The 15,386-nt window shown below is 43.1% G+C and overlaps 1 protein-coding gene across 1 annotated transcript in view; it reads right to left on the bottom strand.

The window, feature by feature from the left end:
* The window catches only part of DNAH6 (dynein axonemal heavy chain 6), a 354,720-nt gene that overhangs the window by 134,914 nt on the left and 204,420 nt on the right, over positions 1–15,386 (bottom strand). The window contains exons 39-43 of the mRNA XM_030828117.1: positions 14,967–15,114; positions 12,965–13,122; positions 8,348–8,479; positions 3,949–4,120; positions 59–205 (exon numbers count right to left, since the gene is read on the bottom strand). Of these exons, the coding sequence (XP_030683977.1) occupies positions 59–205; positions 3,949–4,120; positions 8,348–8,479; positions 12,965–13,122; positions 14,967–15,114 (757 nt within the window). The remainder of the gene's footprint in view (positions 1–58; positions 206–3,948; positions 4,121–8,347; positions 8,480–12,964; positions 13,123–14,966; positions 15,115–15,386) is intronic.

Here is a 15,386-nt window from a genome sequence, read left to right as displayed (position 1 = left end):
TAGAAACCAAATTGCTTTTCTACTCAAATAAAAAGAACAGGTAAAGATTCATATTTACTGGCCATTTCCGTCAGAATAACATGGAAATAGTGCTTATCTTCATTATTAATCAAGCGATCATGGAAGACTCTTTGGCACTCATGGCAAAAGAGCCTAAATATCTGAATTTCTTCTCTTATTGTTCCTGGATCACCTTGGAGGATACCTGTTTTTTAAGAAAAGAAAAAAAAAGAAAAATTCTACGTTTGTAGAATCTCCAGTAATAGTTTAATTAGGAAATCCTTAAGTACAACTTTACCCTCATATTGCCAAAAATGACTGCTTCCCCAGTGGATATAAACATATACTAATAGTGTCCTCATTTTTTGATAACAAAACTGGGATACATTATTTGACAAAAACATTTTTTCCCTGTTTTGTGATGTTTCTTTAACTGAGCATGTGAAGTGGTCAGACTTCACAATATAAGCAAAGTTTATCTCATTATTACATGAATTGCAATATGTTAAGTGAAGGGCCTCACATTATTTTAAAATATACTAAAGTATATATATTTACTTATCTTGCAACTTTCCTCCTCCCAATGCTTATATTGTTTTTGAAACTCCCATTTCTCTCTCTTTCTTCCCCAATGTCAGTCCTCACCAAAGGCCCCTGGCCCTTCTGGCTTCTACTAAGATTATTCTGAGTACTCATTTCATTAGTGTAAATTGTTATTGCAAACACAGTTCTAATGATTTCAAGTTACAATCAAAGCAACAATGTACAGGAATTCCTGGAAATGGTACTTCTCCACAGGGACCACCAATATGGCGCTCCTCACACTGTAGACAGGGGCAGGGAGAGTGTCTACTGTGCACGTGGGCATGCACAGCAGAAACTGGGTACCACACAGCATGGTAGGTACTGCTTATGTTGCTTTGGAATACTAGGGTATTTATATAGATAATGATGCTACCTGTTTTTTGCATCTCACATTGGTGTTTGTGTGTGTGTTTGACATATATGTTTCTTGAAATGCTTGAAGTTTTAATTATTTTCAGTTAATTTTTGTAGAAATAAGGAAATTTCTAGGACTTTTGATGAAATGCGGAAACAAGGAGAAAGAGATTCAACACTGGAATTTCCTGTGTATTTTATGATGTGTCATTTCAGAAATAAAGTGGATCCTGAATTTTGAAGCTCAAAAATTATCTTCAAAATAGGAATAGAAAGGCAATGGGGAAGGATAATAAATAAATGACTAGATTAGACAATGTCTGAAGATCAGTGAGTCTGAAGTAGTTCATGAAAGAAACGAAGTCATATTCTAATGTTTTCTAGGAAAACTGAATTCATGAATCACAGGACTAAGCTGCTAGTATAAGAGGGCAAGATTTCAGTGGAGAAAGAGAAAACAAGTTATTTTGTCATCCTGTGGCAAGGATGGTGTGCCAGCTTTGAGAGTCCTTCAGGCTCTTGAAGGAGGAAGAAAAAGAAGAATGACAGAGCCTTCAGATCGGGAGTTGGGAAGATCAGGAACCTGTGTGAGAACTGTGCATTAGGGAGGAGCAGGAGGGGTTTGCAGGGTTCTTAATGCCTAAGCTCCTGCCATGGGCCAGCATCTCCTAGTTCATTCCCAGACTTGTTAATGCACAACAGGTAATGACTTAGATTGTGATGAAGACAGGAAAGAGAGCTGGCTTTCAAAGAGGCCAGTCATTGCTTCACATGGAAGCACTCCACAGCTTCTACCTTGGCTACTTTGCAGATGTTAAAAACAAACTTATACATGTTAGTTAGAATCTTTTTAGAGAAAAAAAAATATTGGCCGGGTGCGGTGGCTCACGCCTGTAATCCCAGCACTTTGGGAGGCCGAGGCGGGTGGATCACCTGAGGTCAGGAGTTCAAGACCAGCCTGACCAACACGGCGAAACCCGGTCTTTACTAAAAATACAAAAATTAGCTGGGCATGGTGGTGTGCACCTATAATCCAAGCTTCTTGGGAGGCTGAGGCTGGAGAATCACTTGAATCCAGGAGGCGGAGGTTGCAGTGAGCCGAGATCACGCCACTGCACTCCAGCCTGGGCAACAAGAGTGAAACTCTATCTCAAAAAATAAATAAATAAATAAAGAGTGGTGTAGGACAAAGGACACTGGATGGGGAGTCAGGGAATGAAGCAGATTGTGGAGAAACTAAGAGTTAGTGTCCTTGTATACAAAATCAGGGGAGATTTGTTTATTCATCTAGACATTCATTCATTCAGTGCCAGGCCCGATTAGGCACTGGGATACAGTGGTGAACTAAGCATACAGCCCTTGGGGAGCCGATGTCCTAATGGGAGAGACAGATACATAAACACATATATATGCAGAGAAATATGTGCGATATGATTACAGGTAATAGGAGCTATGAAGGGACATGGGCATGTGGCTATCTGGTGTCAGAGCATTGCAAGTGACGTACAGAGGTCCCTGGGCAGGCCTGATTTCAGGAATGGCAAGGAGGTGGCAGTAGCAAGGAGGAAAGTGGTAGGCAATGAAAGGGAGAGGGAGCCCAGATCCAGATCACACAGAGACTCAACACAGGCAGGTGCTGGAAGCAGCCTCAGGTGGGTCTCAACAGGGCCCATGGCTGGCTGCTATGCAGAGGGCAGAGCTGGGTCTCTTTGAACAGGGTAAACAGACAATCAGAAGCAGGAGATTAGAAAGGAGGTTAGAGGGGTAGTGGATGGAGTGGTGAGGAGTGGTTAGATTCGGGATATATTCTGAAAATAAAGCTGTCAGGATTATTCATGGATTGCATAGAGGTTTTCAAGGTTCCTGGCCAGAGCAACTAATGGTAGTCTCCTCTGGGGCCGGGGTATGCATGGCCAAGGTGGAGGGGAAAAGCAAGAGTTCCATTTAGACATGCCAAGTTTAGCAGGCCAGCTGGATGCCTGAGGGTGCACACTGAGAAGGAAGCTGGATATGAAAGTCAGACTCTTAGATAGGGGTGGGAGCTGGAGGCAGGCACTCCAGTGCCATCTCTGAGTAGATGGTACTTGACGATGCAGAATTGATCAGAATTACTGAGGGAATATGTGTGTAGATCTCAAGACTGAGCCCTGCGGCCCTAACATTTTGAAGTAGGGAAGAAGAGGAGCAGCTATCAAAACAGACTGAGCGACAGCAGGCAGTGAGGGGGGACCCCAGGAGAGCCTGCCCTGGACCACTAGAGAAGGTGGGGAGGGGAAAGTTGCGTGGACATTGCTGTGAGGTTAATTGCCACTGAGAGCTGACCAGTGGATCTGAGCAGACGGAGACGGCACTCAAGTAGAGCAGTTGAGCGCAGTGTTGGGTATCACACTTTGATTGACGTATATTAAAGGGAAAACTGGAGGTAGTAAGTGAGACAGGGAGGAGAGACCATTCTTTAAGAGGTCTTTCTAGAAAGAGCAGAGAAATGGGAGGGGTACCATCAGGGGATATGGGTCTTAAAAGAAAATAATTTTTTTTTAAGATGGGAGGTATGACAGTGGCTTTTTATGCCATTAGGCATGATCCAATAAAAAAAGAAACTTTGAAGATGAGAAGAGAAGTGGGAATTATGATAGCAAAATCCTATCAGGAGGGGACTGGGTTCGGTATTAGAAGGAGCACTGACACTGACAGATGCAGGGGCAGCTCAGCCCAGGGAAGGAAGATGCAGGTTGTCGGGGAGATTTAGAAGATGAGGCAGCTCTGGTCCAATTGCTTCTATTTTTTTTTTTTTTCAGTGAAAGACAAGTAATCAGCTGGGAGTGAGAAATGGGAGGCAGTGTTGGCCATGTGAAACAGTTGTGAAGCACTCAGCCTGAATAGGAACAGATGATGCGATTTCTGGGTGAGTCACCGACACCTGCATACATACAATGTTACTGAGATATTTGGGGGCCAATGGAAAAGTAGGGAGGGTGCAGATCAGAAAATGAGGGTTCAGTACACTACCTTGCACACATTTGGATAAGTCTCTCAAGTTAAAGACATAATGAGACTTGGCGGGTGTTGGCAGGAGGTCAACACTCATTTTGTTATAAATCTCAACTGAGGCTTCTACAATGCTTGATGCAGTTTGCTTTACAGCTGCTGGAAAGTCACTCAGGAAACCATTTAAGATGGCCTAGAACCAGAAACATAACATGAGAGGATTAGATTTATTTTAAAGCAAATATCTATCTTTTAAATACTCCAGATGATAACGTTTTCTAATAATAGATAGAAAGCCAAATTCCAACACAAAGTCTTCTGGTATCAAAGCTCTTCTGCTCATTTCAGAAAACATTCTTGAGAATGTGCTCACTCCTGTCTTCTGTGATTGTTTTGTGATGCCTGAGTGACCTTCATATCTGACTAGTGAATTTACATGAACACACTCTCAAGTAATTTAGACCTCTGCTTGAGGTGAGTCCAAGGGGTCATCACGAAGGGCACAAACCCACCTGGAAATGAACAGAAACCCTCTCTCTCACTTTTATGGATGAATGACCACCACTCTCATAGACTTTCATCTTCATGTATATTTTAAATGCGACTTACTTGCAATGGTGAACTCCTTCACACTTCAGCTTCCCCATCTCAGTAGCTGGCCATTCCCTCCTAAGCTCAGCTCAGGAGCTTGGAAGTCTCTTTAGACACCTCCCATTTTCTGTCCCGCAAAATCAATCTTGAACACATTTCTTGGATCTGTTTGCTTCCCTCTGTTTCCCCGGACATCACCTCATCCTGGGCCCCACTCTTTTTTATCTGGGCTTCTCCTTTCTCTCCTTCACTCTGGCCTCTCCACTTCCATCCTGGTCTCCCTGCTGGTCCACCCTTCCCCCAGCTCCCTCACTTCACTCCTCCCTTCCATTGCTCCCCATGTCCCCGCCACACTAGTCTGAACACTCATGATCCTTCCAACCTCAGGCCCCTGCACTGCTGCTCCCCTCTCCCTGTGCCCAGCCCTCTCTGCTTGGCAGATGCCTTTTCATCCTTCATGTTTTAGGTTACGTGCTGTCTCTCCACAGAGGCCTTTGCTGACCACTCAGTCGAAAACAAGTCCTCCCATCAGTCTCTCTGATCTTCTCATCCATAACATCACAACTTGAACATGTGTATTTATTAGTTAGTCCTTGACCCCCAAGTGCTTGGAAAAATCATTATTGTTTTTTCAATAGATAAATTCTTATCACCATTAACCCTGGAGTAACTAACGGAAGAAGCCACAAGAATGCATATTAATGTTTGCAAGTTAGTCCAATCTGAAGTTGTGACTTCAGATTTGGTATCATATATGAGATCTTTTGAAATAAACCTGAGTATTTTTTTCAGTGAGCCTCCTGTTTAACATTTGCTTTAACTTTTGAGGATGACCTCTTTAGGTATCCCCTCCTGGGACCCCAACATGAGTTTAACATAGTCCACATGGTCTGTATTTTATGTAGGACCATCTCAAACCCAATCTTTAAATTTGATGAAAATCTGTCCATTTGTATGTGTATGATGGAGAATAGACAAGCTGATAATTTTATTTATATATATGTTATAAGTATGTAAAATGCTCCAGACTTCTATTCTCCATGACACAAATACAAATACAGTTTCTAACATATACATGAGTAACTGTGTGTCTCTATCTAGATATTTCATTTATCTATTCATTATCTGTGTCCATGGAAGAAGATCCATGAGGACAGGGATGATACACCAATGTCAGGCGTATGGAAGGTGCTCAACAAATATTTGTTTAATGAATGAATTAAAGGCTACTAAATTGGTATCCATACATTAAAATTAGCGTATCATTATAGAATTTACTGAGGACCACAGCCTGGTATTCTACTTAAGGATCTGGCTTACATGATCTGTTTGGCAACTTTGCAAAACTCTTACTAAGAACATGCACACAAGATGCAGCCAGGTTTCTCAGTTTTGGGAGAAAGATTCTTTGGCATAAGCACATTATCACTAGTTTATGGAGCTGATCATGGTTTTTGGTTACTGCTGTGATAGCTTTCTAATTAGAAATTTCATTAAATTTAATTTACCTGGTCGTGTGCTGTTCAGTTTACCCTTAGAGTGTATAGTGATGCATATTTTGGCACATAAATTTCCAATAAGTAAACACTCAGGTTTATATGAACTGTGGTCCAAGAAAGAGTCACTTATAATATACATATTCCAACTGTGCAAACTGTGACTGGGCATTAGCGGTGCACTCCCTGCATATATGCACTGTTTGACTAATTTGCAACAGACTATCAAAGAAAGTACAACGATAGGACTAATCGTGTTAACACTAATAGGTGATTGAAAACATTATATATAATATACATGTACTATTTAGACTCATAAGCTTCTTTTATACCGTAGAAATAAATCTATTTATATATGTTGCTAACAATAGATTTACTTTAACTTATTGATTTTGCTCTTCTTCAATTGTTGATTATATCCAAGTTCTTTCTCCTCCAAACAGTAATGAAGGACAGGACAGATGGGTGATGAATTCTTGGGTCCCGCTTAGGTGGGTTGTGATGAAAAATGAAGTTTGAGATCCATGGGCCTAGAGCAAGTTCTTTTTCCTACAGGCAAAAATACCCTGTCTGCTGTAATGAGAGCAATATTCTTTCCCACCTGAATTCAGTCCAACCTAGTAGCCCCCAGAATCTCTCAGTTTTGCCACATATCATTTCTATTTCCCCTTATAGCTAGTGTGGGTTTTAAATGTAAACCTGTAAAGTTACAGTGGGAAGAAGCAGCCCTATCACAGCCAGTTTTCAGCTGTGATGTGCTTGCTGGACGATGTTCCCATGGGTGACACATTTCCATGGACATGATAATCCCACAGGAGGTTGAGAGTTGGGGACCATGTCTTTCCCAGTGGCCCAGACTTCACTGTATTCTTCCCACCCACAAAATGGAAATCATTCCATTTTGGAATGATGAAGAATGACATTTTTCTAGTCATAAAACCCTGTATTTGCTTCAACTTAATAAAAAATGAAATAATTGGCAAATTCAGTCTCTTCTAACCAGGCATAAGTTTCTTGAGACACCCCTCACCACTCATCACATCACAGTGTATCTGTGGTGTGGTTGGGAATCACTCACTTCAAACTTCAAAATATAAATATAAAAGTTCTCAAAAAAGTGTGCAGGCCTTAGACAACCCTTCTAATGGATTTGATGGTTCCTGTTATGTCTTGTTCTATACTCTGGTGCTTAATTATAGGAGCTAAGCTCCCATCCTTTCATATTTTCTAAAGCACTCTCCCAAAGTTTTTCAAAATGTGGCAGTTTTTATATATCATTTTGGCATTAGCTCCTAAACAGCTTATCGGAACTACTTCAATTTATTAAAAATAATTTCCCACAGAAATAAGCTATTTCAATACAAACAGAAAATTCCTTTCCACGTACTGAAGGTTGTATACATGGGGGGTCTGTCCCTCTTGAGAGAGGGCTTCCACTGGAAGAAGTTGATGCTGGTGAATGTGGAGATTCACTTAATTGCCACATCCTTGGGCATCACTGTCCACATCACTGTCATCAGCTTCTCCAGACCAGTCACCTGAACTGTCTTATTCTACCTTTGTGCCCACCTTACCATTTCCTGCCTCTGCAGTTGCGTTCACCCAGCACTTCCTGTTCCTAAGATCTGTTCCTCCCTGTCAATTCCCAGCATCCCCAAGACTCAGCTCATAATCTCTCTTCTCTAAGCAACCTTTGCAGGTTGGTTATGTGGGGCTTTAGTCATGCTGCTTCATATTCTCTTACTGTTCTACACAAAATAATAATGTCTCACAATCTGTTGAGCACTTGTAGGGCAGGCGTTATTATTTTTCCCATACAAAGGATGGGGAAGTAGCCCGTTAGGGAACTGAGTACAGATGGACAAAATATAGGTTATTATTCTTAGCGAGAGTGGCCAAGGAGATGAGTTCTGTTTTAGGTGTGTTGAGCTTGAGCTCTCTGGCGTATCAGGTGCCAAGTTTGGTGGCTAGTGGACACACAGACCTGGTGGTTAGGGATAAGATGAGCACAAAGGCAGGGGCTGGTAGTGATGAGATCTGCTAAGAACTGTGTGTGGAGTGCTAAGTGGCAGGGACCTAAGATGCAGCCTTCTCTAAAGGTAGGGGCTTTGTTTGCACAATCTTTCTGTATTTCTAGAACTCTCTGAGACCAACAGATACAGAAGGTAGTGATGCAAATGCCTGCCAGCTACTCTCCAGGAGTCCATATTTACCTGCTTCCTGCTCAGGAAAGAGATGGATAGATGGACTCCTTAGAAACACAAGACACCACTTTGATTGTAACAAATATGCTTTCTTCTCCTCCTTTTGCCTAAGTTAAAATCAACACTCACCTGAAAAATCTGTTTCAGACTGTGCTCTGACGGCATTGGGAGGCACAGCATGCTGAAGTGTCTGATGAAGCGGGGAGTCACAGGGTTGCGGCCACCGCCTGGAGGTGCACACGCCGATACGATTGTTACATCCTGTATGCAGAGAAATCCACTTGGATCACTCAGCAGAGAACGAAATGAGACCTGCCTATCCTAATGGTAGGACTTCCCAAATGCCAGCATTGCATTACATTTTTTTGTGCATGTTAAATGACTTAATTCTCACAATCACTCCAAGAGATCACTATAATTACACCTATTTTATAGATTAAAAAACCAAGGCCCTGGATGGTTAAGCAAGTTGCTCAAGGTCACTCAGCTAATTCATCTACTTTGTATAAATACCTTTATGTGAAACTGTAATCCTAAAAACTTTGTTATCTAAAGATAAAACATAGCCATTCTTTCAACAAATACTCATTATTCATGGTAGTTAAGTTTAGTAAAGTTGGCTGGAGCACTGGATTAGTGGTTACTGACCCACTGCTCCTAGGGTTAGGTTTCTGTGAGTCTCTGATGATGACATTTTCGTCAACCTACCAATACATAACTTTGTTTTATGTGTGTTTCTGTTTAAAATGCCTTATTTTATATTGTTGAGTCATTAACATTGAACTCATGGACCACAGCACTATTACTCATGCCTAAATGAAGCTTATCAAACTCATTCATTTTTTCAGTAAGGCACATCACAGCCTTTTTGTGTTTAGAAATAGTAGACAGCACTTTAGCACCACACTTGGGCCATTTTAAATAGCAAAATCACCGACAGAAGGCACAAAAATGTGAAAATGTGGCCTCAAGTAGACTGTGAAAAGGGCAGTTGTTTACAGCATGAGAGCTGAAAAAGAAGGCAGAGTGTTGTCTTGTTCCACCTCATCTGGGAACTGTGGGTTGGACAGCTAGAATTTTTTGCCACTCTGTACATGTCTGCAAAGGACAGAATAAGTGCTATGAATATTGATTTTGCAGTTACAAATAAATTTTGTGAGCAGGTGAATCTTCAAATATGGAATCCACAAATAGCCTGGGCTACTGTGAGTTAAATGGAAAGCAAAAGCCCTGTGGGTCTAATGGAGAGAACATGCCACCTATTCCATCTTAAAGCAGCTTTAGTGGGAAGTACAGAGGTTAATACCACAAATCAATGATCTTAAAAATAAACATACAACTTTGGGAGGCCAAGGCAGGCGGATCACTTGAGTCCAGGAGTTCAAGACAAGGTTGGGCAACATGACAAAACCCTGTCTCTACTAAAAATTCAAAAAATTAGCCGGGCATGGTGGCATGCGCCTGTGGTCCCAGCTACTCGGGGGGCTGAGGTGGGAGGATTGCTTGTGCCCAGGATGTTGAGGCTGCAGTGAGCCTCTATTGTGCCAGTGCAGTCCAGCCTCAGTGACAAAATGAGACCCTGTCTCAAAAATAAAATAAAATAAAATAAAAATCACAGTAAGTTTTTTGAAGGAAAGGGATATAATGCTGAGGCAATGCTTGTTGGGGAAACCTAACTTAGTCTGTGGGTCAGAGAAGATTTGGCCAAGGAAGTGGCACTTGCAGTGGAGAGCTGGAAGCTGACAGGAGCAGAAGACAAGGCCATAGGGGTGAAGGGAGCAGGTGCATTTCTGGCAAAGGGAAGAGTGTGTGCCAATTCCTTTGGTAGGAGGAAGAATCTGAAGACCAAGAGGAAGGCACTCTTGATCCCAGATCTACAGTACCAAGGCTTGAGGTGGACAAGTCCCTGTCTCTACGTGAATCAGTTCCAATAAACAATGGCTTACTATGTACAAGGTATTAAGCTTAGCAGGGGCCATAAAGATGAGGGAGATGGAGGTCAGGAGCTCAGAGTCTAACATGAAGGAATGCAACACAAGATGAGCACATCAACAGCTCTGATTCAAGATAGAATGTGAAGGCCATAAAGACACACATAGTGCTCCATGCGGGTGAAAGAGGAGCTCACACTGGAAATGGGAGTTTAAGGAAAGACCTTGTGAGCAAGGCAATTTGGAGATGGGCCTTGAAGGAGTAAGAGGATTACAAGGGGAGAGCTGGAGAGCAGGGCCCTTCCAGGTAGAGGACACCATCACAAAGGCATGCCGTGGGGGATATGGGTGCATTCAGGGGACAGCAAGCCTCTGACTCAGTGGGACTGAGGGGCATGTGCAGGGAGCAGCAAAAGACCCTTGAATCAGAGCAGCCATTCACGGCCATATGTGGGAGCCTCAGAATGCCAGGGCGAGGCATTTCCATGTGACTTGTTTGGCAGAGAGGAGCCACTAAGCGCTGGCCTGGTGGGAGGTTTGGCAGTCATTCTCTTCTCACCCTCATCCCCATGGCACTGAGTCAGGGGAATTCTAAACCTGCAAAGGGCACGTGATATTCTTTCCTCACTGCATTGCCGGGAAGATAAAGTTAGATAAACTTATTTGGAAAGTAAAAAGCCTTATATGCAAAAGATTGCTTTGTTTATAAAGATAAAGCTCCCAGGAACTGAATATGGGTTCATCTTCCATCCGGGGCTCCCTGTGTTGGTGACCGAGGCCCCTTTCTCAGGACCTACTACCTGTGCCCCCATCAGTTTTCACCTCTGCACAGCTTGAACCCTCTCTTCAGTCTCCATTTATCCCTCTGCCTCTTACACTCATTTTTCACTTCACGGAATGTTTATGCCTTGTTTAAGCTCTCATTTTGATAGACAGAAAGTGCTCTACCTGGATTTCCCAGGGAACTGGAGCTTAGCAATGGGGGCAGGGAGGAATCTTAGCTGAAATCACACATTCAGGAGCCAAATGGCCTGGGCTCTAATCCCAGTTTTGCCACTTACTAGTAGTGTGACCTTGGACCAGTCACATAACTCCATACTCTTGGTCTATTTCTTGATCTATAAAACAGGGCTGATAGCATTATCCCTCTTGTAGGGATGCTGGGTGCTAGTAGGTGGGAAACACTTAGAATAGTGCCTGGTACAATTATTTGTTTTTATTGTGAGCAAAACTAAACATGCCCCCCGCCCTCTTCTTGTCAAGGGTGTTGGTTTCTGTTCTCCAGAACAGAAATGGGGCAGTCAACCTAGCTTCCCCCGTCTCCCTCTTGACTCCAAACGCCACCTGTGATGGTTAATACTGAATATCAACTTGACTGGATTGAAGGATACAAAGTATTGATCCTGGGTGTGTCTGTGAGAGTGTTGCCAAAGGAAACTAACTTTTGAGTCAGTGGGCTGGGAAAGGCAGAATCACCCTTAACCAACCCTTAATTGTGGGCACAATCTAATCAGCTGCCCATGAAGCTAGACTATAAGGAGGCAGAAAAATGTGAAAAGAGAGACTGGCCTAGCCTTCCAGCCTACATCTTTCTCCCATGCTGGATGCTTCCTGCCCTTGAACATCGGACTCCAAGTTCTCCAGTTTTGGAGGTTGGACTGGCTATCCTTGCTCATCAGCCTGCAGACGGCCTATTGTGGGACGTCGTGATCATGTGAGTTAATACTTAATAAACTCCCTTTTATGTATATATAACTATTCCATTAGCTCTGTCCCTCTAGAGAACGCTGACTAACACACCAGTCCTGCTGATCTGCCTTCTGGCTTCTAAACCCTTCTGACCACACACATTACCACAGGAGGCTCGACCCTCATCTCTTGTTCTCTAGGCTATTGCAGTTGCCTCTGGTCTTGCCTCCTCTTTAGCCCATCCCTCCCCTGCAGCCAAGGGGATCTTTCCATAACATTTCCTTCAGCAGCTACTCAGCACTTACAGGATAAATCCAGGTTCCTCCTCATGGGCCCATAGCACCATGGGATGTGACCTCTGCCTCTCCTGTTTCTTTGGTGCTCATAATTCACACCACCGTAGTATTTTACATTCCCCACTTCTGGGGTGTAAAACACTCCCTTTCCCTGCTTTGGCATGCATGCCTTCAGAATCCAGCTCCAGCGTCACTTCTGGGAGGCTTCTCCCATCCTCAACCCAGCCCCACCCCTGAATCCCTCCTGTCTCTCCCCTCTCACCAATCTGCATTAGAAATGTCTGTCTACCCTCTGAAGCTCTCTGGGAGGCAGGGACTGTTTCACTTGTCCATGGATCTCCTGAATCAAGCATGGCAAAAACTCAATATAGACTGAATGCATTGAAATACATGGAGGAAAAACTGAGGCCACATGTTATGGGCTGAATTGTGTCTCCTGTCCCCAAATTATATGTTGAAGTCCTAACTCAGTGTCTCAGAATGTGACTGTATTTGGAGATAGGGTCTTTAAAGAGGTGATAAGCTAAAATGAGGCCATTAGGGTAAGCCCTAATCCAGTATGACGGGTGTCCTTATAAGAAGAGATTTGGACACAGACAGACACAGACGGAAGCCCATGTAAAGACACAGGGAAAGGCTGTTCAGAAGAAACCAATCCTGAAGACACCTTGTTCTTAGACGTCTAGTCTTCAGAATTATGAGAAAATAAATTTCTGTTGTGTAAGCCACCCCATCTGTGGTACTTCGTTATGGTAGTCTCACAAACTAGACATCATATTTCCTTGACATTTAAATTTAAGCACACCAAGTAATTTAAAAGCTAAAGTAACCTGTATTTCTTTCCAAAACAGTTTGTTTCTGTCATAAAATCCCCCAAAATCTTGATACTGCCGAAGTAATTCAATCGGAGGCTGAGAGCCATAGCGATCCAGTCTGGGCATGTTTAAATCATCAACAAAAATCACAATTCGTTTGTTTCCCGGTGCTCCTAGGGAAATAAAGTGAATTTAATTTAAGAATTATGATTTTCCCTTAGAAAATGTAAGACAAAGCTAGGGTATGACTTTGGACTCAATGACATCCTACAGGTCATAAAGAGCTCAGTTCTGAGTTCTGCCTGGAGGAGGAGAGACTTCCTTCTGGCCCCACCCAGGCCCCTGCAGGAAGATGTGGTCCTGGTCAGGACGTCCACATTGTCATGCCAGGTGGCCCCTTATCCTCACTGTCAGGGCACAAGATGGTGGCCTCTCTCCAGCAAGGAGTGAACCTTTCTCTGTCTCAGCCACACCCACTGCCCTCAGCAACCGTGTGGCTTAGGCATGAATGAGGAACATCATTTTCTTTCCATAGTAGGAAGAGGAAGAATGCCAAAGTTTCCTTCATAAATGTCATCACAGCACCCTCACAGGGAAATCAGATTAGATATTCAAAAGCATCCTGATCACATCAATGGGAAATCCAGTGCAGTGGGGCTGCACAATGCCACATTTAAATAAATATACACACTCATTAGAAAAAGGAATGAGTGATAGCAGAGGAAAGAGAAACCCGATGGGCAAATAGCCATGTCCCTGTGGTTGGGATTATTACAGTAGGTGATTCCAAGGCAAACTGAGTGCTCCATTCCATCCTGTGGCCCCCTGGAAGCCAAGTAGCAGGAAGGGGTGGGGGGTAAGGAAGGGGTCTAAGATAAACCTTTGTAAGAATTTGGGGCCCCCACCAGAAAATAGACCGGCATCTGTTGCCCTTTGCCTACCTGAGCAGGAGAGAGGGGACAGAGAGAGGAGGCAGTGAAGCAGCTGGCAGCACCATTGTTTGGCATGACAGAGCCTGCTGGATGGTGGGCAATGTGGGAGGCAGCCAAGCCTGAGCCCTGGCTGGTGCACCACCCCAGAGACTGTGGACTGAGCAAGTGGGGCCCCAGCTGCAAGAGGCTGCAGATGGACTGCTGGAGAGTGAGGGCTGAGGTCCTGACTCTGACCCTCAGGGAAATTTCCAGTGGTAAGGCCAACGCCTGACCTGCAAACAGCTCTTTTGGGAGTTGCTTACAAGAGCCCACTCCTGAAAGCCTGCCTCACAGACAGCATGGACACCACTCAGTGTCAGCTAGAGAAGCAGGGACCAGCCACAGAGAGGCCCATCTGAGCACTGGCTAGGGAGAAGAAACTTGCCCTTTCCTTCTTCTCCTCCCATTCCCTGCATATTCCAGCCTACTACAGGGAGGGTGGGGAGGAGTGAAGAGCATCCCATGACCCCTTCACCTCCCATACGTACCTGGAGCCACAAACCTGGCTTAGGAAAGATGAGAGGAGGAACTTTGAATTGGGTATTGGATTGAGGCTTAGACTGGCCCAGACTCCAAATGTCTGAAGGTGACCAGAAAGTTATGCTAGTTATCTAAGCAGCTAATAAGGGAGGGTGGGGAAGCTTCCACAAAACCTGGCTGAAAATACTGACTGAAGAAAAAAACAACAGTCTCATACTTATTCCTCACTGAGTTCAGATAACCCAATGTGCCAAATATACAGATGTTTGTTTATTTTAAATAAGGGGAAATCAGTGCATGTTGGAAGAACCTGGGTGGAGAGAGGGAGAACCATGGAGAGGCAGAGATTGAAGATGTTCTGAGTTTAAGGTGATGATAGAAATAAATGACTTGCTTGGCAACACTAAGATATCTTACATAGCTAGCATAAAAATGCCATGAACAGAATCACCTTTAAAAGTAAATTAAGCAAATAAAATATCCAATTGTCATTTTATTACATGCACTATTTCTTTCATTTATTAGCTTAATGAATAATTTGTGTGGGACAAACTAATGATTCTTACCTAGAATATTTTTTCTTTTTCTCTCCAGTTTTGACTCAATGATCTCTTGTGTCCTTGCAGATGAAGTTTGAGCAGAAAAATTCAGATAAACAGGGACATAGCCAGCTGATTCTTGAATTTTATTTAGCAATCCTTTTGCAATCACAGACTTAAATTAAAATAAGTTAATTAATATCACATGAATATAACTTCCTTCAGTTATATCTGTAATAATTCGGCACAATGAGTAAGAAACAGGATAAAAAGAGAGAAGTTAAAGCCAGATTGAAATGTCTGCTTTCTCTTACTGGAGATTCCATTTAGTTATATTTTTCAGAACCAAAGAGATATCCTAATCAGCACTATCTTAGCAAAAAGCTTTAATTTAGTTTCATGCCAAAATCCATCTTGGCTACTCTTCAAGCCAATTTATGGAAAGAG

The sequence above is a fragment of the Nomascus leucogenys genome, chromosome 14, assembly GCF_006542625.1.
Source record: "Nomascus leucogenys isolate Asia chromosome 14, Asia_NLE_v1, whole genome shotgun sequence".
NCBI classification, from domain to species: Eukaryota; Metazoa; Chordata; class Mammalia; order Primates; family Hylobatidae; genus Nomascus; species Nomascus leucogenys.
Note: the sequence above shows the minus strand (reverse complement) of the source record. Positions and strands in the feature narration are given on the sequence as shown.